Raw genomic sequence first — 23542 nt, 5'->3', positions numbered from 1 at the left:
ATTATTCTTAAAGCATATTTTAAAATATTAAAAGTATTTTAAGTTCTCAAAATTTTTGTTTTATAAAATATCAAAGAATAATTTTTAAAAATTGTTTTTAAAAGCTATTTTTCAGAATTATTTTTAAAAACAGTTGTCAAACATGGCTAAATTTTTTATTTTAAAGTTTCTAAAAAACATAATATCTTTATTTTTTTTTTAAAAAAAATTATATAAATTTAAAAAAATAAAAAAAGTTATGGACAATAATTTTCAAATTTTAATTTAAAAAACAAAAGTGCCGAGAAGCGATGTCGTTTTAAGGATTGAACCGTTGAATACTTCCGCTAACTAACGATCTACACCCCTGTCTCGACGGAAACAAAAATGACGATTTTGCCCTTTTCTATAACGAACTCTCCGTTTTAAAAAGCCTCAGTAACCTCCCTTGCGCTGTCCACGTTCACGTCGACAATGTCTACCTCCTCCGCCGCATCCAACGGCTGCGCCACTGCCGGCAGACCATCCTCTGGCTGCCCCTCCTCCGTCTTCAGCGAAGTCCAAACCAGCCGTCTGCGGCACTCCCTGCCTCTCCCTTCTGTCCTCCGAAAACCCTTCAACGTCTCTGATGGCCCTCCCAGCTCCGCCGCCGGAAACCCAGGTCTCCCTCCCTCTCTGTATTCTATTCTGTAAATTTATCATATGTGAAGCACCGGAAAGGGAACACGGAACTGAACATTTTTTATACAAGAATAGAAATGTGTCTGAAATGCTTCTGCAAATGATTGTACAATATTATTTGTCGGCCACTGCATTCGCGGAAAAAGAAAATCTCCAGAGCTTTTCATATAATTTATCATTTTTAAAATACGTGCCCTCTTTGAATTCTCTAATTACGATGACAGATGAGATTGCGAAGTTATTTCCGAATCTGTTTGGGCAGCCATCAGCAACTCTGGTGCCAGGAGAGGGCCTGAAGAAGGATCAGGGTTTGAGGATTGGAGTTGTACTGTCAGGAGGACAGGCACCGGGAGGGCACAATGTGATTTCAGGGATCTTTGGTGAGGGTTTTGATTTGTGGGCTTTAACTAGGCAGAGTTGAATTTGATTTGAACTTTTTTTAGTTTTGAATTGCTCTTTTTCCTGGTAACAATCTGTTTGGTTGATTTGGTGGTAGATTATCTACAAGAGTGCACAACGGGAAGCACCATGTATGGATTCAAGGGGGGCCCTGCTGGGATCATGAATTGCAAATATGTTGAGTTGACATCGGAGTTTATCCTTCCTTTCCGAAACCAGGTGAGTTTTTAAATGTTTTTGGTTGCTTTAGGTGTTTGTGTGTCACATGCTTGATAAACGATTCAACATTGTCATGATAATTCAAAAACAGTGCTAATAATCCTGCTGCATTAACATTTGAGAACTGCTAAATGATGCCTATGCTTCAAGGAGGGATTCAATTGAGTACTATGTTGCTTTGAATCAATGGGATTATTGTGAATAGTTTGTTGGTTATCTATTGGCCATTTATGATTCTGATTGGCAGGTGTATAGAGATACTTTATATTTGATTTCAGTGTTTTTGGGTGAGTTATATTTTTCAATTGCTAAGCATTGGTAACCTCAAATTTTGATCTCTGCTTTCCAAAGAGATAGCTACTTAACTAATTTCTTTTGTTTGATTTAATTTGTTCTTGTGCGTGGTGTTATTTTGGTTGTTGGTGTCTTTGTGGGTATGTGCTTTTCAACTTCTCATGTAAATGTACAAGTACAGGAGCAACATTAGTGCAGGTTGTTTGAGTAATGTATTTTTTCAGACTTCATTCTGTAGTGTGTTTATCAGGTGGTTCTTTTTGGGGATTCCCATCTTACTTATGTTGAATTCTTTTGACAGGGTGGCTTTCATATGATATGTAGTGGCAGGGACAAGATTGAAACTCCAGAACAGGTGATTTTTTCCTGTTACTTGTGAGATAACTAGTTTGATTGACTATGGTTTATCATCAACTTTGATGTTTAGAGTAGACTTCATTCTTCTAGATTAGGTGTTTGTAGAGAGAAAAACTTACTTTTCATGGTCATACATTCCAGTTTAAGCAAGCTGATGAAACAGCATCAAAACTTGAGTTGGATGGGCTTGTTGTTATTGGTGGAGATGACTCAAATACAAATGCTTGCCTACTTGCTGAAAATTTTAGGTACAGCATGAGTCTTATATGGTCTTTTTAAGCTTGAAGAGTCTCTTATTTATATATTTAGTCAGAGATCCTCTTGATGAAGGTTTGTTATTTCTTTAAAATTTTCAGGGGTAAAAAGTTGAAAACACGGGTCATTGGATGTCCAAAGACCATTGATGGCGATTTGAAATGCAAAGAGGTTCCCACAAGTTTTGGCTTTGACACTGCATGCAAGGTAATGACTGTTCCCAGCTCAGGTTTTGCACCTTTAACAAATCGTAAATGGTTTTCATGATAGACATTTAATTTACATAATCCCATGGACTCAGCCCCATGTGTCTTCAATTCCATGTGGTTTCCTCCTCTCACAACGATCTACAAGATCCTGATTCAGGTAATCACAACATGGGTCAAGAAACTCTTCCTAACCCAATTTGAAGCAATAGAAATAGCAGCGCACAAAATATTGAAACAATGACCATGGGCCTGTTTCTGGTTGAAAGAGACATGTATGGTTTGACAATGTCATGGAGTATGTACAAATGGTTTTTGATATTTTTCTCTTCCTCTGAACATGCAGATATATGCAGAAATGATTGGAAATGTCATGATAGATGCTCGTTCAACTGGAAAATACTACCATTGTAAGTTTACTAATACAAAATTTACCAGCCTCTTCTCTACATTTCTTGCTATATCTCTTTAGAGTGATGTAACTGATGAAAAAGAATTTTTTCACAGTTACATGGATAATTTCCTAGAAGTAGAAGAATAACAAGCAGCACTTCAGAGACAACATTGAGATAACCAGCTTGTGACTTCATTGTGATCTAGATATAGTTACCTTCACCTTGAAGCCTTAGTTAAATCTAGTTGTTCAAATAATAAAGTAGTAACTAGTCAAGTCTTTCTTAAACCCTAAAAAATTATGAATCATTTCTTCAAACTTGTAAAAATGACAATTCTATCCCATTGTGGTTGGAAATTTTCATCCATTTTGGAACATATAGAAATGCTTCATGATTTTTGGTCAATAATTATATTTAGCTCACCCTATATTACTATTGAGTTCCTTACCTGAGTTTGAGGGACTGATCAGTTTTAATGAACTTATTACATTTGCATTTTTTTTTCTTTATGTTTGTATTTTTTTTATCTCTAATTTACTGCTTCTGCAGTTGTAAGGCTTATGGGTCGTGCAGCTTCCCACATAACATTGGAGTGTGCTTTGCAGACTCATCCAAACATTACAATTATAGGAGAAGAGGTGCCTTCTGATGCCTTTTTCCCCAAATTAGTTTGATCAACCTATTCCATGCGTACATTGGACAGTGTAGATAAATGATAACTATGTAAAAGCAGGAGTTCAAGACTGCTAAGACGTTTAAATCTGAGTGAAGTCATTGATAGGATAATGATGCTGCATTCTTTCTGACGATCTTTCCACTTCTTATAGGGTCAAGAATAAGTGAACTTATTTCATCACTCTCCTTGAATGAGATAAAAATGAGTAGGAGTTATTTGCTGCTACTAAAATGTGGACCTCTGCTTTTGGATATTCAAAATGATAAGAATGAATACCCTCTTAGATTGACAGAAGTTCGATCTTTTTGCAGGTTGCTCTCAAGAAGCTGACACTGAAGAATGTTACTGATTACATCACAGATATAATCTGCAAAAGAGCAGAACGTGGTTTTAATTATGGCATTATACTTATACCCGAAGGCCTGATAGATTTCATTCCTGAGGTAGAATTATGAATTACCAAAGATAAATATTTACCTATACATCTACCTCTATCTCCCATTTTTCTCTCTTCATTTTGTAAGATTCTTGAAATGCAAGTGGATTTTGAGACTGCTATTATTGTGACTTTGATATATTGATTCAGTTTTATGGTTTTGGTTTATATTATTGTGTCACTTACAGGTTCAACAGCTTATTGGAGAACTTAATGAAATCTTAGCTCATGATGTTGTTGATGAGGGTGGGCAGTGGAAAAAGAAACTCAGAAACCAGTCGCAGCAGCTTTTTGACTTTTTACCACAAGCAATACAGGAGCAACTACTGCTGGAGAGAGATCCACATGGGAATGTGCAGGTATTTAATCTGTTTAGTATGGTATGTTTTTCCTGCTGGCTATGGTTGTCGGCTTCTTCCTTTCTTTTCCATTAATGAGATCTCTGTATCACATTGTAGGTTGCCAAGATAGAAACAGAAAAGATGCTTATTCAAATGGTGGACACTGAATTAGAGAAAAGGAGGCAGGAACATTCGTATAATGGGAAGTTTAATGGACAGTCTCATTTTTTTGGGTAACCGACATATTGGTGGAGAATTGATGTTTATTATAATTTATAAGAGAAACAGAGTGCTTATGCTACTTTTCCTGGGATAAGTTTTTACATGACACTTAATTTTTACTTCAGGTATGAGGGCAGATGTGGTTTGCCAACAAATTTTGATGCTAACTACTGCTATGCATTGGGTTATGGTGCTGGAGCTCTCCTTCATTCTGGAAAGACTGGATTGATTTCTTCAGTTTGTGTTTCTATCCTTTTTTTTTCTGTTCTCAATTTTATTTTCCATCTTTTTGTTGCCTTTATGTTTCTTTGTAAGTTCAAGCATGTCCCTTTTAACTTTAGTGGATGAACATCAAAGTTTAAGTTGCTTTAACTCTTTATTGAAGTGATTTTGCTTCCAGGTGGGAAATTTGGGTGCTCCAGTTGAAGAATGGACAGTGGGAGGAACGGCATTGACTTCTTTGATGGATGTGGAGAGGAGACATGGTTTGCTACCGCTTCACTTATCTCATTGTCCTTATTATCCTCCAATCATATCAGGTTTTTTATTTTTTCTAAACCTTACCATTTGGCAGGAAAGTTCAAACCCGTGATAAAGAAGGCAATGGTGGAACTCGAAGGTAACACGGCCATGCCCTCCATCCTATATTGCCTTCATTGTACCAAGAGTTGACATTGTGCAGGAACTGCTTTAGTATTGCTCATGCCTCTACGTGCTCTAGTACTAATGTGGAGCAGTGTTACATTAGTGTCATTTTCCTTTGGCCCACAAAAACCTAAGCAAATTCTGTCTGCATCTTTTGAAATTCCAGGTGCACCATTCAAAAAATTTGCATCCCTTCGCGATGAGTGGGCTCTGAAGAACCGATATGTCAGTCCAGGTATGCCACTACATTTATTTCCAGCATCCATGTGACGTTTAGACAAGTATAATCGACCTGAATTAGCTCCTACTATCAAGTCTAATCAGCTTAAATCAGTTCAACCTCTAGTATTCTATAAAACCGGCTAGCATAATATTTTACTTTCTCATGAATTTTGGTTCCAAAGGATCCCTCAATCCAGCTTCATTCCAAAGGACTTTATCTTTCATTTCCCAATCTTTTCGTTTGTTTTCTTTCGCAGGCCCTGTGCAGTTTGTGGGTCCAACAGCCAATGAAATTAATCACACCCTAATGCTGGAGCTGGGAGCCCAAGCTTAGGAGCGTCAATGAGCTTCTCCTCCTGTTATCAGTTTTATATTTTTCCCAATAAGAAGAGAATCAATCAAGATGTACATTTTCCACTTGCTTGTGGCATCAGAGTGACCGGTTTTTCATTCAGGTCATAAAGAAAAAATAAGGATCAGTGTTTGTAATTTTGTGACTTTCTCAAACCATTTGCTAATTTCATCCAAACATTGCTCAAAAATAGTATTCCAAGTATTTAATTCTATCTTTCTTTGTCTTCGTACTTTTTTCACTACTCAAGAGTAGGACTACAAGTTGTTCAGGTTGGTAACTATCTTGAGTCAAACCCAAATTAAGAAATAATTAACTCGAGTCTAGCTCGACCCAATCTTTAATTTAAGGTACTTAAATTTAATTTAATTTCACTTTTCTAAGCTTAGTCAAGATTGGATTGGTCAAGTTGATTAGAGTGCTTCCATTTTTTTTTCTATTTATCTATACCAATTCTTAAATAATAAATGAGACTAATTATAATTATAAAAAAATTAATAAATTTATATATCTTTTTAAAAATTAAAAAAGTATTATAAAATATGATAATTTATCAGATTATGAAAACTTGTGAATGATCATCCATATTGATGTATATTTCTTTGTAACTCCCTATAAAAGGGAGATACCTCTAATGAAAATTAATCTCGTCCTCTTCCTACATTCTATTCTACTTCCTTTTTTTTTTTAATATCTTTGTTTAAATACTCGTCTTTCTTCTCCTTATTCTTTTATTTTACAACACGTTATCAATACGAATAGTCTCTACAAAAGAAATTGAAAGATTTTTCTCTATTCAGAGAAATAAAAAGATGTTCTTTTCTTCAAAGAAATAGAAAGACTATTCTCTCTTCTTTTTCACAAAAAAGTATGTGATAAACTTATATCATGATTTTTTACTTTATTACCCTTTGATTTTCTATTTTTACTTATTTTATTTGAATGCATAAATATGTACAATTCCTATAACTAGAAATTATTGGATAAATTATAAATTATGAGGTAAATTCATAACCAAAAGTTATGAAAAATATGTGCAATCTCTATAACCGGAAGTTATGCGAAAAATTACAAAATTATAATTACATGACTAGAAGTTATGTATATGATTTATAATTATTTATTTTTAATTATACGGTATAACTAGAAGTTATACCAAGCAATATTATATAGTTAGAAGTTATAAAATAAATAAATAAATAAATGTTCATAGCTTGGCTATGTACAAATCTACATAATGAAAGTTCATAGCCCGAAGCTATGCACAAATTTACATAAAATAATTCATAATTTGAAACTATGTATTAATTTGCACATTTTTGTTATGATAAAATAATCATAGCCCGAAACTATATATATATATATATATATATTAGATTTTAATTCTTATTTCTTATTTATACATTTTTACCATATTTAAATTGATAAATTTTAGGTTATTATATTTTTAGATATTATTTACTTGAAATATTATTAAAGCATTTTATTAATAGTTTATTATAATAATTGAAATATTTTTATTAATATTAATCTATATATATATAGTTTTCAAATAATGTCAAGCCTTGCAAAGCTTGAATTTGTTGCTCTCATTGCTTTTATACAACTTATTAAGTTAAGTCATCATCGATGACTAATATTTTTCCATTGATTCTAACTCTTTCTTGATGATAATATTTCTTCAACTCTATAAAGACGAAGTCTTTATGATAATGTTTTATGACTTGTTATTTTGATGAAACTCTTGTCTCATTAATTGCACAACATTGATGACAGACAATGTTAATACCATATCAGGTGATAGAAACTTGATTAAAGGCTCCAAAAGAGTTTTTACTACGTTACTAGTAGTATTTGATTTAATGTGAATACCATTTTATACAATGCTAGACCTAGAAGAATATTGTAAGACCAACTTGGTTCCTAAGGGTAAAAGGTCGTATGGATGTACATTATAAAACCAAAAGTTTTTATTTAGTGACTAGTCTACCTATACACTTAAAAGGTAGAATGACATGTTGTGCATATTATCATTTTAATAAGACAATTTTCTCGCCATTAGGGGGAGAAGAGCCAGTTCCAGAAGAACAACGTGAAATTATTTGGAATGCATTGATTTTGACTTATCTTGATCCTTATACTAATTAATGTGAACTAGAAGTTTAAAAGATTATTTATTTGCAAGAACTTACAAATCAACGACCAAATGCTTTCATTGATGCAAAGAAAGTAACAAAATCATTTTCATTGACCTAGAATATTCTAGTACGAATTGATGTCCTTGAAATACAATTAAATAATACATTGATGTCCCTAAAGGACAATTAAAAAAATGAGTTGATGTCCCTGAAAGACGATTAAATAATGAGTTGATGTCTCTGAATGACAATTAAATAATGAGTCTAAGGGATGCTTGAAGTGTGGTAGACCCTGAAAAAGCAAACACATTAAGAGGAAAACACAAGGAAAGATATATGTGAGAAAATAAAGGCTAATATTTAAAAGAGAAAACACCCAAAATTGGGGGGGGGGGGGGGGGGGGGGGGGGAATTGGGATTAAAAAAAAAAAAAAAATTAAGCACAAGATGAGCAAATAAAAAGAGATACAGTTAGAGAAATCAAACTCAAATTTTATAGTGGTTCGCATTTTCCTTGCTTACGTCCACTCTCCTCAAACTCCTAACCGAGTGAGGGTTCCACTAACTTGAAACTTCAACCAAGTTTTCTAATCACCTTTACACTTGGATTCCGGCTCCAATGGACTCTTACACAATCTCTTCAAGTTTCAACTCATTTGAAGGCTTTAACACACAATTAATAAGTATGAATCTCTCAACCTAGCTCAACAATGGCTCAAATACAACTCAAGGCTAGGATGAATCACAAAGGTGCACTAAAGAGTATGCAAATGGAGATTTAATGCACCAGAAAAAGAATGAGAGCTTTTAAGGCAAGAACAAGTAGGTAAACAAATAAATGCAGGTGTTCTCTTGCTCATAAATGAAGTGGAGCTTTCTATTTATAGGTTTTTAACATCGGGAGCCAAAAAAACAAAAAATAGCCTCGACCGATTCACTAGCCGTTGGAACATTTAATGCTTGGCAGGTGTCTATTACCCTCAACCAGACCTTAATCGAGAAGGCAAATCCCTCAACCGAGAATGAGAGGCTAATGGAAGGTTGAGAATGTTCTTGCACTTTTCAACCGAACCTCGACCAGGAAAGGGTAACCGATCGACCAGTACCTTAGCTGGTTGAGCCGGTTTGACCAGTGCCTTGACCGGTTCACAATTTTTTACCTGAAAACCTATCTTTTTCTGTTATTTTCTCTTCTAATACTTAGGCAAAGTATTTAAGTAAATTAATATGTCAATTTTGAAGCAATTTGCCTAAGGTTCATTTGATAAAACTTGGGTTTTATGGAAATGTAACTTTAAAGCATAAACCGAGTTTTTTAAAGATGCATAAAATGATGTGTAAGTCCTAAGTGCACCCATGCATTCATCTTACATATGTTTCCTATTATTAAAGGTCTTCCAAAAGTCTTGATTTTGCATCCATTAGGTCATTTGATGAATTTCCAAATTAACACCTGGAATTATTTATAATTCAAACCAATTAATAACTCAACCATGGTTTGTTATCATCAAAACATGATTAGAAGAACCCTTGGGCTAACAATATGAAATGTGGCACTCTTGAAAAAGTTACATATAAAGTGAGTTATTAAAATGACTGATCAGTCTCAAACAGCCCCTAAAGAGGCATAGTTTAAATAAGTAGCCCTATGAGAGGCATATGTTTTACAATTAGCTCCTGAAAATGTACAAGCACCTTATATTGATGAGATCTCAATTATTTACTTATATATGGAGAAAAATGAGATTGAAATACTCTTGCCATTTACAATATATTTTCTTTCCAAATAGTTATTGACATCATAAGAAATGATGAGGATCTCAAAGTAAAAACTATGATGTCGACATAGAAAATATTGGCCAAAATGGAAATAATACATCCTGAAAAAATTAGACTCATTGGAAAAATGAGAAGTATTTGGACCTGTAGTCCAGACGCCTGAAGTTGTCAAACTTGTTGGATATAAATGAGTATTTATAAGAAAGTATAATGAGAAAAATGAAATCACGAGATATAAAACGTGACTCATAGCTCAAGGTTTCCCTCAAAAACTTAGTATTGACTACAAGGAAACATATTCTCCCATGATGGACACAACCATATTTAGATATCTAATTTGTTTAAAAGTCTTAGAAAAATTGGATTTGCATGTCATGGATGTTGTTAATGCATATTTACATGGATCTTTAGATAATGACATATATATATATATATATATATATATATATATGAAAATCCCTAAAGGATTTCAAATGTTTGAAGCAACTAATTCAAAACATTGTAACATATACTCAATTAAGCTATAAAGATCCTTGTGTTGATTAAGCAATCCAAATACATGTGGTACAATCACTTCAATGAATATTTGAAATGAGAAGTATGTATGTATTACCTTATTTGTCTATGCATATTCATTATGTTGAATATTTGCAATTATTATAGTATACGTGGAACATTGAATTTTGTTGGAACTACTGAAGAACTTACAAAAATAGTTGACTATTTGAAAAGTAAATTTGAAATGAAAGATCCTAGAAAACAAAAAAAATTTCCTCAGCCCGCAGATCGAGTACTTTTCAAACAAAATATTAGTTTGGTAGTCAACATATGCAAAGAAAGTCTTAAAGCACTTTCATATGGATAAATCACATCCATTAAGTTCTTTGATGATAGTTAATTCACTTGAAGTGAAAAAAAAAAAAAAAAAACATCTTCTATCATAAAGAAAATAATGAAGAACTACTTAGTCAAGAAGTATCATATTACAGTGTCAGTGGTGTATCAATGAATCTTGCAAATTATACAAGATCATATATTGCACTCCTTGTTAATTTACTTGTGAGATGTAGTTCTACACCAACTCGGAGACATTGGAATAAAGCTAATCATGTACTACAATAACATGGGTCTATGTTATTTCGAAGGATCAGAATCTTGATTGCTTGAATATGTAGATGTTGACTATCTTTCAAACCCTCACAAAGCTTGATCTCAAATGAGGTATGTATTTATATATGGTGGTACGACAATATTGTGGAGATCAATCAAGCAAATAATGGAAACATGCGGACTACTCTTCATTAGAGGTAATGCTACTAAGTTAATAATGTTGCATGCATTGCACAAATTAAAGAATGATACATTAAAGGTGATAGAATTAAGCATATATCGTCTAAGTCTTTTACTTTCATTAACTTTAGAAGAGTGATGAAATTGCTATTTGACGAATAAGATCAAGTGGCAATCTAATAGATCTATTCACAAAGACATTGTCAACTGCAATACTCAAGAAACTTATTGAAATACGCCGACTCAAAAATCTCTATGATGTGCTACTAGAGAAAATATAATCATGTCAATATGAGGGGAGCTAATTGATAAGAATATCATTACACTGCACTCTTTTTTCCTTCGTCTAGGTTTTGTCTCATTGGGTTTTACTGGTAAGATTTTTAACGAGGCAATTGTAGTAATTCAAAATAATATTATACTTTTTTTTCTTCACTAGGGTTTTTCCTAGTAAGGTTTTAATGAGACATATTTTTATGATCATTTAAGTGAGAGTGTTATAAAATACGGGAATTTATCGGATTATGGGAACTTGTGGATGATCATTCATATTGATAAATATATCTTTATAACTCTCTATAAAAGGGAGATACCTCTAATGAAAATTGATCATATTCTCTTCCTATATTCTATTTTATATTTATTTGAATATCTTTGTTTATTCTCTCGTCTTTCTTCTCCTTATTCTTTTATTTTACAATAAAAAGTGATATAATTTGATTTTTTTTTCTTAAATATTTATTGATTTAATCGAGTTCGGGTTAAGCTCGGCCGATTGTAACCTTATTACGAGTCGAACCCAAATTCAGTTATGGTAAAAATGCCCAATCCGGTCGGTTGGGTGGCCATTTTCTACATTTCCCAGCCCGCCTTTATTCCATTTGCTCCGTTTTATAAAACGGCGTAGCGACCTCTCCCCACAAAACGGCGCCGCTTGAGCATCATCTTCGTCGAAAATGAAGAACAGCTTGGTGTCCCTTGCCAGAAGAGCACTCACGGTACAAAACCCAGCTGCAGACTGGCGTTGCTTTTGTTCTTCGCCATCATTCCCAACTCCTCCTTCCAATACAAAGCTCTTTGTAGCCGGTTGTTCTCTACCTCTATCTCTATCTCTCTACATTCGAAAAATTATATCATTACTGATTTGATGTATTGTGGGGTTGAAGGTTTGTCATGGTCAGTTGATGAGAAGTCCTTGAAGGATGCTTTCTCTTCTTTTGGGGATGTCACTGAAGGTAAAATAGAAACTTTTATCAACCCCAATGTAGAATGTCATTTTTGTGTAGTGTTCATCATATACCTGTTCGAGAAAATGTCTCAATGATGACTAACGCTTATATCTAATTTGAGATACTGGACTATATATTAACTGGTAAGGGTTGGATTCAAATTTGGCATCTTATATGAATCGAGGTTCTACTGTTAATGGGTGTAAAAATTGTTGATCAGTGGAGTGGTTTTTTCAATTTATTAGTTCATACTATTTATGTGCCTTTCACAGTATCACAGTTGCAACCTGTGTGATTGGATCCTTAAGAGCTTGCACAATCTTAGCATGCTGTTACCCTTGCTTATGATAATCAAGATTGCAATCCTTTCAGCCATGTTTGGAATGCTGGAATAGAGAATGGGAATGGGAAATCAATTCCCTGTTCATTTGTGTGTTTGGATTGTTTTTGAGAATGAGAATAGAGATTAAATAAATAAATAAATCTTTGTTATGGAAATCAAATCCTACTCTCATTAGGATTTTAATTTATCACTTCTACACAGTATTATGATTCCTGCCATTCCCATTCCCATGGACTAAAAACACCCTTTAGGTATTTGAGCTTTTTCAAATGCCCGCCTGGTACCTGCAAATGTCATCCCTCTCGGGACTTTACTGGCAATGCTTAAATCTTGAATTTTCAACCAGAGTTGGTGGGTGTGGAAGGAACAAAATGGGTTTACCTAGAATTAATCTCTGGTGGAATATATTAGCTATTTGTTAGCTGTTATTTACTAGCTTGAACTTTTGTGTCAATTTGGTAGCTTAACATGAAATAATGATTATAATTTATTAAAAGTCTTGAATTCAAGTCTCTTAATCTCCATTCCTTATCGTTACGCTTTTGAATTAAATGGGTAGCTTAACAGGATATTTCATGATGTGTGTGTAGTGTTAAAGGTCTCGAATTCAAGTCTCTTTTTATTCCTTATTATGAAGCTTTTGAATCAAATTGGTAGTTTAACAGGACATTTCATGAAGTGTGTGCAGTGGTAAATTTTTTGAACTTTTTATTTCGTAAGATGATTGTAGCAAAGCTTCAATTGGAGGAAACTGATGTGACGCTGATGAACTTTGCTAACTCTCATCAAACCAGCTTTGCATCATTTTATAGTGTTTTCTTACCTCTCAGTAAGGAAGAGTACAGAATGTGATTTAACTCTATGAGGAAAGATTGAAAAGGAGACATGAAAATTAATTTGTTTGGAGTGAACATTGTATAATTAGCTTGTTCCTTGTTTAGCATGTTAGAAAATCTTTGGCTCATTACAAGTATCTGCTGAATCACCTTGCTTCATTGCCAACTTTAATCTTATTTACTTGGGTCATGTTTATACTAGACATTAAAGTTTTGAAGGGCTCTGTTATATTTTGTGTAGCATTCAAAGTATAAATCTTTATAACAATAGGGAGGCAAGTAACCAATTTAAAGTTCTGTAAAATGGCATTTTCAGATCACTTGTAAAAGGGTTACTGTTTTACTACACTGCCTGATGCAGGTGCATGTTTAGGTGTTGGACATTTCTAATACCTTAAGTTTAGGACATCAGGAAGGACTCATCCATGAAATTTAAGGATGAGATGAAATTTAAGAATTTTGAGTTTAGCCTTTTGATGATAGTATGAAGCGTTCAATCATTTTATATGGCGTAATGGGGAAAAAAAATAATGCAGTTAGTTTAGAAAGTTCGTTTAAACCCAAGGTAGTTTCTAAATTATGTTGGTATTTGTGATTTAGTGAGGATAATGTACGATAAGGATAGTGGTAGATCAAGAGGCTTTGGGTTTGTTTATTTCTCAAAAGAAGTTGATGCCAGATCTGCGAAAGATGCCATGGATGGAAAGGTGAGCTGATGTTGGTTATTACTGTATACTTAAAAATGCACCTCCTGAAGGATCAATAATTCAATCCTGTGTTCTTGATTGCAGGCATTCTTAGGTCGACCATTGAGGGTCAGTTATGCTTTGGAGAAGGTACGCGGTGGACCAATTGTTGTCCCGCGCCGTTTAAATGGTGGAGATGACAACAACAGTCGAAATTCTTGAAAGTTCAGGTGATTTCTGCCAATTCCTCGTGCAGAAGGATGAATTATGAGATGGGGTAGCTACATTACACATATGGTGATGGTGGCCATGATTTTTTGTTAGATGAAAGTGAATTTCAAGAATGAGTTATGGCTCTTATTGTTTACTTTTTACTTTCTGCCTTTTTTTTTCAATTGCATTGAAAATTTGATGAACAAGTTTAGTAAATGATTCATGGGATTGGACTGATTGTTTCGTAACTTTTCTTGAATAATGAATAATGTAGGTAGTAGAAGCGAGAATTCAATGAGTATGTTAAGAAAAATGAAGGGTGGGGATGGAATTGGTGGGATATCTCATAAAGGATCGGGGAAGAAGTTTTGGACTCTAACATGTAGATATCTCATATCTCATAACCATACGTGTAAAAACGTTCATTGGACCTATAATAGATAGTAATGTCTATATGAGAGCAACGGGTCATAATACAAATGGTATCGGAGTTGACCTCTAACCCAAGGAAGTGAATTGGGAACAAGTTATTAAAAGTTAGCATTTCTAATACCTAATAGATGATATATTTTTCAATCCCATTCATGTGTCTCAAAGAATTAAATTCATATTTTTAAAAATAATATCTTTCGAAAATAAAATAGCCCATGTAAGTACGGCGTCGTTAAAGTCTAAGACGCCGTAAGGGGATTTAAGTGGTAAGTAGCGAGTCCGAACATCCTCAAGCAGCCAAGCTCCGAGAAGTCACCAGGAGTATCAAGTATACAGAATGGACGACGGAGCAAAAGAAGCGAAGGAGAAGGAAAGCCAGTTGATCGACGCCTTTTTGGAGATCTCGTCATCATCGAGATCAGTGGCCGTCTTCTTCTTGGAGAGCCACAATTGGGACCTCGATGCAGCCCTCTCCGCCTTCTTAGACAACGACTCCGCCCACCGTAGCCCCTCTCCTGCTCCCGCTCCCGCTCCCGCTCATTCTCCCTCTCCCTCTCACTCTCCTCCTGCTTCTGCTTCTGCTTCTGCTTCTCCGTCTCAGTCGCAATCTCAGTCGGAGGATCAGTCGTCGCCGTCGCGCTCCCGCTCGCCGTCCCCGGGACCGACTAGGCCGCGGGATCCGTACCAGCTCCGATCTAGGAAGGCCATGGCTTCTTCTGCTTCCGGCAGGAAGGTTCCGCCGAGGGGTCGTGGTGGTATTCGAACGCTTTCTGATCTGAATCGGACGGCTGGAGATGGCTCCGATAGCGATTCTGATGGGCAGGAGTATTACACTGGTGGCGAGAAGAGGTACTCTCTTTTAAGGTTCTTGGTGTGTTTGGTTCCCAGGAGAATGGGTGAGGAAATGGAGTCTTGGAATCTTGATATAATGTTGTTTTAAGTTATTATGCCTAACGCAATTGTGGAATTCGTTGAGCCGCACAGAATGTGGTGTTTTCTTGGATATTTTAAACAATCATTTGATGTTTGAATTGACTTTGATGGTTTCTTGATGGCGATTTATTTGGAGGGCTTTGAATGGCCACCGTTCAATAGCGTTGGTTGGGGTAAGCTCAAGAAATGATTTCTTAGTAGATGTGGTTATTGATCTTCATTTGCTAAAAATTTGCGTAACATGTTGTTGGAAGTAAAAATGCTTGAGCTCCAAGAAACACTGTGAGGATCACCTGGGTAGGAACTTTGATAGGTAGAAATGAGCACCTGCAATAGATAACGTTACCAATTACCATACAGTTTTTGGTTCAGTTTTGTTTTATAGCTTGAGCGTCTGCAACTCACTTCACGTTAGGTTCCTAACTTCAAGGTTAGGCAGTTAAAACAATTTCTGTCTTTGTCAGAGATATTTCAACTGCCATCTACCGCAGCTTCTAGAAGAATCCTTGTTGGGTTGGAGTTACTCCACCTGCTCTGCCTGGTGCTTGCTTGGGCACCGGACAGTGTTCTGCCAGGGGAGATGAGGAAACAATGCTGATCATGGGCATGAAGTTACCCCAAGCTTGAATGAAGCGAACAGAGTGGTCCAGAGCGCATTGTTGGGCATGTGCAATGTACATCATTTGGATTAGACTCCTCAGTGGGACTGGCCTGGGCTGGGCTGATTTGCCCCAGTTGGATACCCTGAATCTATGTGCAGGGTGCTAAGAGTGCCATATGAAGCCCAGGAACAGGTCATCCATTAAGTGAAAATATAGGTGCATCATGGTTATATTTTAGTCCAATACTTTTATCTTCTTAGGCTTGTTTTGGTTTACATAAACCATGGGAGACAGTGTAGATCATCTTTTCAAGTGAAATTATAGGCTTCTTTTGGTTTGCATCATCCTGCATTGTTGGGCATGTGCAATGCACATCCTTTGGTTTGCATTATCCTGCTATAATTTTATCTTCTTAGGCTTCTTGTGTTTACATAAACTATAGGAGAAAGGATAAAGTAATAAAGAAAAGAAAAGAAGGAAAACAAAAGGAAACAAAAACAAAGTTTGAGATTAAGTTTTCCTCCTCTTCTCATAAGGTAACTCCTTTTTTTTTTTTTTTTAAATATATATAAGATGATGAGTTTCAAAATGTATAATTTTTTTTCCCAATTTTCATCCTATCTAATTTTTCTTCCAGGTTTTTTGTTAACCTGTCATACCCAGGCTCTTCAACTTCACCCAACATACCAGTGTCGAGACAATATGACAAGAGTGTTATGGGTGTGAGTGTGGGGATCCTTTTAGGATGCTTTTATTTTGCTTTGGATATTTACTGTTTTTTCTTTTTTATTTCTTTTTAAAAAATGAGGATAATAGAGAAAGAAAGAGAATTTTGTTGTTTTCAAAGATATGCTGGTTTTTTTGCTTCTAATTGACTTTTAATTGGTTTTTTCCCTTTATTATATCATATCCAAGTACCATTGAAGATCATTTTTCAGCTGAGTCCTCATATCCTAAAATTTGAGATGTAATCAGACGCTTAGACGCATACTTGCACCCAACACCCATACCTAAACCCATGTAATGTGGTTTGTAACAACCCAGCAAAAGAAGTTGATATCTTTAAAAAAAAAAAATCCTTTTCTAACAATATTTAAGATCTAATTTTTTTTTCCAATGACAGATATTTTCTTTGGCCAGAAACAGGAATTAAGGTGGTTAGACCTATACCCTGAAATGCTTCCAGCATAGGAGCCTATGGTTCCATTCTTATTTCCCAAATCCAATCCCTTTGCTTCACACTAGGCTTGAAAAGTGTAAGTTGGGCTGATTAATATAAATCTATGTTTCGCTATATTCCTTCCCCGCCTCTTTGAGAAAAGATTCTTCTAACTTACTCTCTTTGGCTTGGGATCTTGTTTTTTTTTTAACTCTTATTTATAATTTGTATTTATATATATATATATATATATATACACACAATAATTAGCAATTTTTGTTCCTTGTCTAGTTTTATGCTAGTATCTTTGTTAGATGAGGTAGACCAGGTAATGTTGAGGTGTTCCAAATTGAGAAAAGACAAAGCAAAGTGAGAGGAGAAAAGTGGTTGGAGAGGCTAGCAATACCACTCTAAAGGCCTCAAGTGGAGAATTCAATGAGTGAACTTATGAAGGTTCAAATTTAGAGAAAATCTTTTATTTTTTGAAATGATGACCCTTTATGCCTATTCTAAAGGCCTTTTAAAGGGTAAATGAAGGTGAAATATTTTAACCAATAAAATGACAACTCACTTACAACTAGTTGACCCTTTTGGCCAAAAATGTGGTAACAACAATAAGTAATCTCCAACTTCCCTGATTTGGCAGAAATAACCCCATTTGTGTTTGTGTTATTCCCACCTCAGTAACCTCTAACTTAAGTCATATCCCAAATACTTGATGGTCAGACTGCGTGGAATCACCAAAAGGAGCATCATGTCCAATTAGTTCCCCATACTCTTGACTTAGACAGACATGAAACATCTAGGTATTATCTTACTAGGCACCTTCAAGAGGAGTGAGGCAATATCTTTTATAAGATGGGGTCATGCTTACATGATGCTCTCTGGGAAGGATGCAGAGACAACCATTTTGAGTTACTCTCTCAATGAGGCGAGGAGGGATTAATGTAATAACAAGTAGAGGAAACAAAGTGACATACAATTGCCTAACCTAGCATGTTTGGGGTGATCCTTCTTCATTCTCTCCATGATGCAAATGCATCAATCCTACAATGAATTTATTTCATGTGTCTCCTTTCTTCACTAGCAAAGTAGCAGTAGTGGTATAACACGAGCAGAGTGACCACATTGTAGTTACAAACTTACAACAATATGTGGGATAGGAATAGGTTGTGCATAGAAGAAAACTAGATGTGTTTAATTGATTTTGTAGATTGGTTGGGATCTTGTTGACGAAGGGAATTATTTTTTGCATTTTGCCTTTGTTGGTATAGGTGGTTGGCATACTGCTTATTTACCGCTTATCTATCAAATTTTTATTGTCTATCAAAAAAAAAAAAAATGGTGTTTTGTCGCAGTATTGGCAGGAGTATATTGCAGTTTTAACAAGACAGGTGTAGAGACCATGTTGCAATATCTAGCAGGAAGATTGAAGTATGTTCATTAGAGTGGTGGTAGGCACTAAACTAATGAGTGCTTGAATGAGCAATTGAAGCAATAGGTACTAATATTGGCAATGGGTGAGACTATAATAGGAGTTGGCCTACTAATGACATGACTTCCAATAGTATTCATGTGTAATTAATTTTATATGTCATGATAGTCAAGCGGTGAATGTCCCTAGATACATGTTTCAATTGGACAATAGCTATCACCACCTAGAATGAATATCTATCATCAAAGTAGGAGTAACAGCAGCCCTAGCAGAGCAAAGGCAAGATAGTTACAACAGTATGTGGGTTATTGGTAGTTTCTTTGCATCATTGGCAGGGGCCTTGACGTTGCAGTTGTCACAAGACGGTTGTAGGCACTACCTTGCAATACTTAGCAGGAGGATAGGAGGGTGTTTCATTAGGGTGGTTGTAGGCATTAAACTAATGGGTGCTTGACCAAGCAATTGAAGCATAGGTGGTAGTATTGGCATTGGATGACACTATAAATAGGAGTGGGGCCACTATTGATGCAATTTCTGAGAATGAATTCGCATGTCAGTAATCTATGTGCTATGATGGTCATGAAGCAAATACTCCCTGGGCCCACATGCCTGTATAGGATTAGGTATCAACACCTAGAATTGATAGGCAAAATCTAGGATTTTTTGTTATACCCATAGACCACTTCAATATTTGTTTAAATGTAGGCTGGCACTATTAGCCTCGCTCTCATCCAAGGGCTTGGAACTATTCTAGAGACACTTCAAGACAAGCTTGTTCTTATCAGTCAACTTTGAGGCTGTTTTTTAGCATGGTTTTGGTGGATTGCCAATGCATATCATGGTAAGGGGGATACAAGCATGGGATTAGGATGACCATTGCTTTATATCAGCTGTACAAATTTTCATAAGCCGTAGGTGAACTTATCATTTGTGATGCAACCTCTGATGCAATTCTTTGGACTTTGCATCTTCATGTAGTTTGATCTTTCTCCTCTTGACATCCTTCTATTTAGGAAGGTAATACAGGATATCATTACTTTGCCATCTTGAGTCAGAGCATACTTGCTGTCATATATTTCTTAATACAATTGTTAGATATGTTGATTTTGATGTTTCTTGTATGTTGCCATTTCCAACCCACTTACCATGTTTAGAATTTGGTTCAGAATCTATTAACATGACTACAAACTACATCTTCGTGAAAATTGGCTCTTACACCAACCTGATGGAACAAATAATGCATCTTGTATTAATTGACCTCATCTTGTCTTCAACATCTAATAATGATGCTATCAATGATAGACTTCAAATATTTCTATAGGCTTTATCTGTTTAACAGTAAAAATAATACTAAAAAATATTTGCAGTGGAATGCTTGTCCAAGATCCTTCCAGTGCCAATGATGTGGATGCCATTTTCAATCAAGCAGGACAGGCTGGAGCTGTGCAAAGGCCCATTGATCATCTTCCCCCATCTTCAAGCTCAAGAAGCTTCACTGGAATGGGGAGATTACTCTCAGGAGAGACAGTGTCTTCCACTCCTCAGCCTCCTGCATCTATCACTCACAACATCATTTTTTGGAGTAATGGATTCACTGTGGATGATGGTCCTCTGCGAAGATTGGATGATCCTGAAAACGCATCCTTCTTAGAGGTAATATCTAAACCTTCTATCTGGGATTCTGGATTGATATTGATGATCCTGAGTCTTCAGGATTTGGCAGTAGAGTTTGCTCCAAGATCTACATTGAGCATCACGTGCTGTGATATTTATCCCTTTTTTTTTTGTTTGTATGTTTTTTTCTTTTTCCTTTTTCCTTTTTTTTTAACGAGTTACTGGGCGTATTCACTGGTCATGATGAAATGTAGAGAATTATTTTGGTTACCTGTGTGGTTGAAGTTGAATGCCATAACATATGCAAATTACTTTGGTTCAAGTTCAACCAGAGTTGAAGTTTAACTGTTTTACTGTCGGCATCTTGCCGTTAGTGGGATGTTGCATCCTTACGGTCGGTTACTTCTTAATGCAGAGCATCAAGAAGTCCGAATGGCCTGAAGAGTTTGAACCAGCAGATAGGAGGACTGCAGTCAATGTTAATCTTGTGAGGAAGAATGAAAAGTTCATTGTATGTCCTTGTTTCTTCCTATTCAGTTTTCCATGTGTATGTGCTTCTTATTATTAATAAAACTGCCGTTTTTTTTCTTGCCTTGTTTTCATGTAGGAACCAGAGAAGCCACACCCTCCATTCCAGGGTGTAGGAAGAACTTTAGGCTGCAGCAGCAGCAACCCAGTAGGCCCTGACCCAACTGTTCCTGCCACTCCCTTTAACACTGCTCCAGCTCCATCGATGGGTCTAGTTGTAGATGAGACATTACCATTAACCTCAATTCAGCTGAGGTTGGCAGACGGTACACGAATGATTTCACGTTTCAACTATCACCATACAGTCAGAGACATCCGTAACTTCATTGATGCATCAAGATCCAGTGGGCCAAGAGATTATCAACTGCAAACAGTGGGGTTCCCTCCCAAGCAACTTACTGATCTGGACCAGACGATAGAGCAGGCTGGCTTAGCCAGTTCAGTTGTTATCCAGAAATTCTAGCAGGTTGCATAAGGTTTTATAATTTCCTCGAGTAGGCCAAATGCAATATCACTTGTTTGCTGGATGGGATTCATATGATACCCAATAACTCCTCTTCATCAACTCCATAGTATTTTGGGAGTAAATTTCATTCTTGAAGCAAGAGATCATCCATGTTAATAAAAAAACAAAAAAAAAACACACAATAAATCTGATGTGCATTCGGTTTAATCCATTGCCTTTGTCATCGTTTATTCTTTCTTTTTATTTTCTGAAGAGCGTTAACCTCAAATTGGGTTCTGAACAGTGAACACCATCTGCCCCTAAGAACTTCACCTATGGGGCCACGGTGACCATGATGCAGGTGATTTAGCTGTCCAGGGTTGTGCCATCAGCACTAGAGTTTCAAATGACATGTGCCTAATGAAATTGTACTACGGGTTCGGAGGAGGAGGAGGAGGAGGAGGAGGAGGAGGAGAAGGAGAAGGAGAAGGAAGGCTGTCGATGAGCCTAAAAGTCTTGGCTTTTCAGGCCATATGATCCCTTCTTGAAGGCATTGGATTGGTTCAGAGAAAAAGAGATTGTCGGCCAAAACAGCTGGTAATGCTACCCTGAGAAGGCTCCATCTAGGGTTTGCTCCATTGAGGGCCCCTCATATGTTAACCTTGCCACCACTCTATGAACTAGGTTTCAATATCTATCATGACTCGCCAGAATTCTGGTGTTATGTTTTTTTTAGTTGGGTGAAATCTTTTACCAGATTTGGTACTAAACATCTGGCCTCTTTGCCTTCCTTTTCCACTCACAATTAGGCAAAAGAATTAGGTGTTCAAACTCATTCAACCTTTGCCTGTATCCCCTCCTCATTCACAATACCATGTTCATACTTCATAACATGCTTTCCCGTCATTTTAAATCCTAAACTCTAAAACCTAAACCTTTCACACTAACCGGGAACAAGAATGGCCAGCAGACCACCTTGCGATTCAGTGGTATCCACCTCCAAGGCTTAATCATGGCCGAAGATTATGTCGCATTACGCGACAGCATTGATTAAACTCTGCAAATTGCATTAGGCGTGCAAAGTTCACTTTATAGTGTCATATCCAAACACCATCCAAAAATCAACGGCTCTCTCTTATAGAGGGGCAACAAGGAGACCATTGATAGGGAAAGAGTCATGTTCCAGCTCCATTCCTCACTGTGAAACACTCACTAGTAGCATTCAAACCCACCTTTATCCAACCATAATCATACATAAAATATTATCTGGTAGTCTAGAGGACACTAAGAGAGGAAGATAAAAGCGTAGGGTCCATACCTGTCAAACTATGTTACAACCCTACCAAACAAATCATCATGAACCGTGCCCTCCCAGATTGACTTGTATCCTCCATATTAAGTTTTTGGTCCATTTGCAACACCAAAGGCAAATAAATTTTCCTGCTACTTCAATCTCCCTTCACTTCTGATCAACTTCCATCACCAACCACAAAACAGAACTTCAGAACTCACCATGATCATATGATAACATTCTTCCAATTTTTACCCAACGAGTCTAAAAGATGAGAATACTCACTTTTTCAGGACTGAGTCATTTATAGCCTTTGGGGGACCCTAGTTGATAATCCTTATCATCCAAGATAAGGCATGCAGTGAAGTAATGTGTGCCCTTGAATGTAAAAGCTCTTCCATGGTATTCAATTGGCGGCTTTTGCTTGTCCAAACGACTCCACTCTAATATGTACCGGAGTGTCTGGCATAAGAAAGGAAATCTACCATATAGTAACATAAATGTCTGGCATGCCACTAGGAAACCATAATGAATACATAGAAAAACTTGCATGCAACTGCTTTATTTAAGATATCTTAGAAAACCCATAATCAAGTTTACAAAAAGGTGGTCTAATATAAAAAAAATTAACTTTATGATTATCACATGAATGTAATAATTAATTGACCTAAAGGGATGTCCCAATCCAGGTAGATATGGCCTATTAACTAATTAATAGGCCTAAAAGGACGTCATGAGTGAGCTATATATTGTATCCTTCGAGTTCATAGACCAATGGGTGGGATGTCATTTTCACCCTCACATAGAGACAATTCATATTTCTTGCTATAAATTGACTCTAACCCCATAACCAGCTCTGCATAATTTATTTTCCCTTTAAAAAAAAAAAGAGAGAGAGAGAGAAACTGGT

At 36.0% G+C, this 23542-nt stretch overlaps 3 protein-coding genes across 3 annotated transcripts; all 3 read left to right on the top strand.

Moving 5' to 3' along the window:
* The first annotated feature begins 415 nt into the window (after positions 1-415).
* Positions 416-5888, top strand: LOC100244809 (pyrophosphate--fructose 6-phosphate 1-phosphotransferase subunit beta). Its single transcript, XM_002271023.5, has 16 exons — positions 416-640; positions 885-1040; positions 1157-1278; positions 1874-1927; positions 2071-2177; positions 2286-2391; positions 2737-2800; positions 3335-3423; positions 3773-3904; positions 4086-4256; positions 4356-4471; positions 4586-4697; positions 4861-4945; positions 5035-5079; positions 5272-5340; positions 5585-5888. Exons 1-16 carry the CDS (start codon positions 454-456, stop codon positions 5659-5661), a joined length of 1692 nt encoding a protein of 563 aa, XP_002271059.1. The 5' UTR covers positions 416-453; the 3' UTR covers positions 5662-5888.
* A 5763-nt stretch (positions 5889-11651) lies between these two features.
* LOC100265324 (glycine-rich RNA-binding protein 4, mitochondrial) lies at positions 11652-14441 on the top strand. The gene is made up of 4 exons (XM_002273962.4): positions 11652-11972; positions 12053-12121; positions 13895-14001; positions 14086-14441. Exons 1-4 carry the CDS (start codon positions 11843-11845, stop codon positions 14200-14202), a joined length of 423 nt encoding a protein of 140 aa, XP_002273998.1. The 5' UTR covers positions 11652-11842; the 3' UTR covers positions 14203-14441.
* A 310-nt stretch (positions 14442-14751) lies between these two features.
* LOC100243031 (plant UBX domain-containing protein 4) lies at positions 14752-21569 on the top strand. Its single transcript, XM_002273869.4, has 4 exons — positions 14752-15474; positions 20122-20407; positions 20784-20879; positions 20976-21569. Exons 1-4 carry the CDS (start codon positions 14963-14965, stop codon positions 21357-21359), a joined length of 1278 nt encoding a protein of 425 aa, XP_002273905.1. The 5' UTR covers positions 14752-14962; the 3' UTR covers positions 21360-21569.
* Positions 21570-23542: the final 1973 nt, after the last annotated feature.

Source organism: Vitis vinifera, chromosome 12 (genome assembly GCF_030704535.1).
Source record: "Vitis vinifera cultivar Pinot Noir 40024 chromosome 12, ASM3070453v1".
NCBI lineage: Eukaryota > Viridiplantae > Streptophyta > Magnoliopsida > Vitales > Vitaceae > Vitis > Vitis vinifera.
The sequence above is the reverse complement of the archived record's forward strand: the minus strand, read 5'-3'. Positions and strand labels throughout refer to the sequence as shown.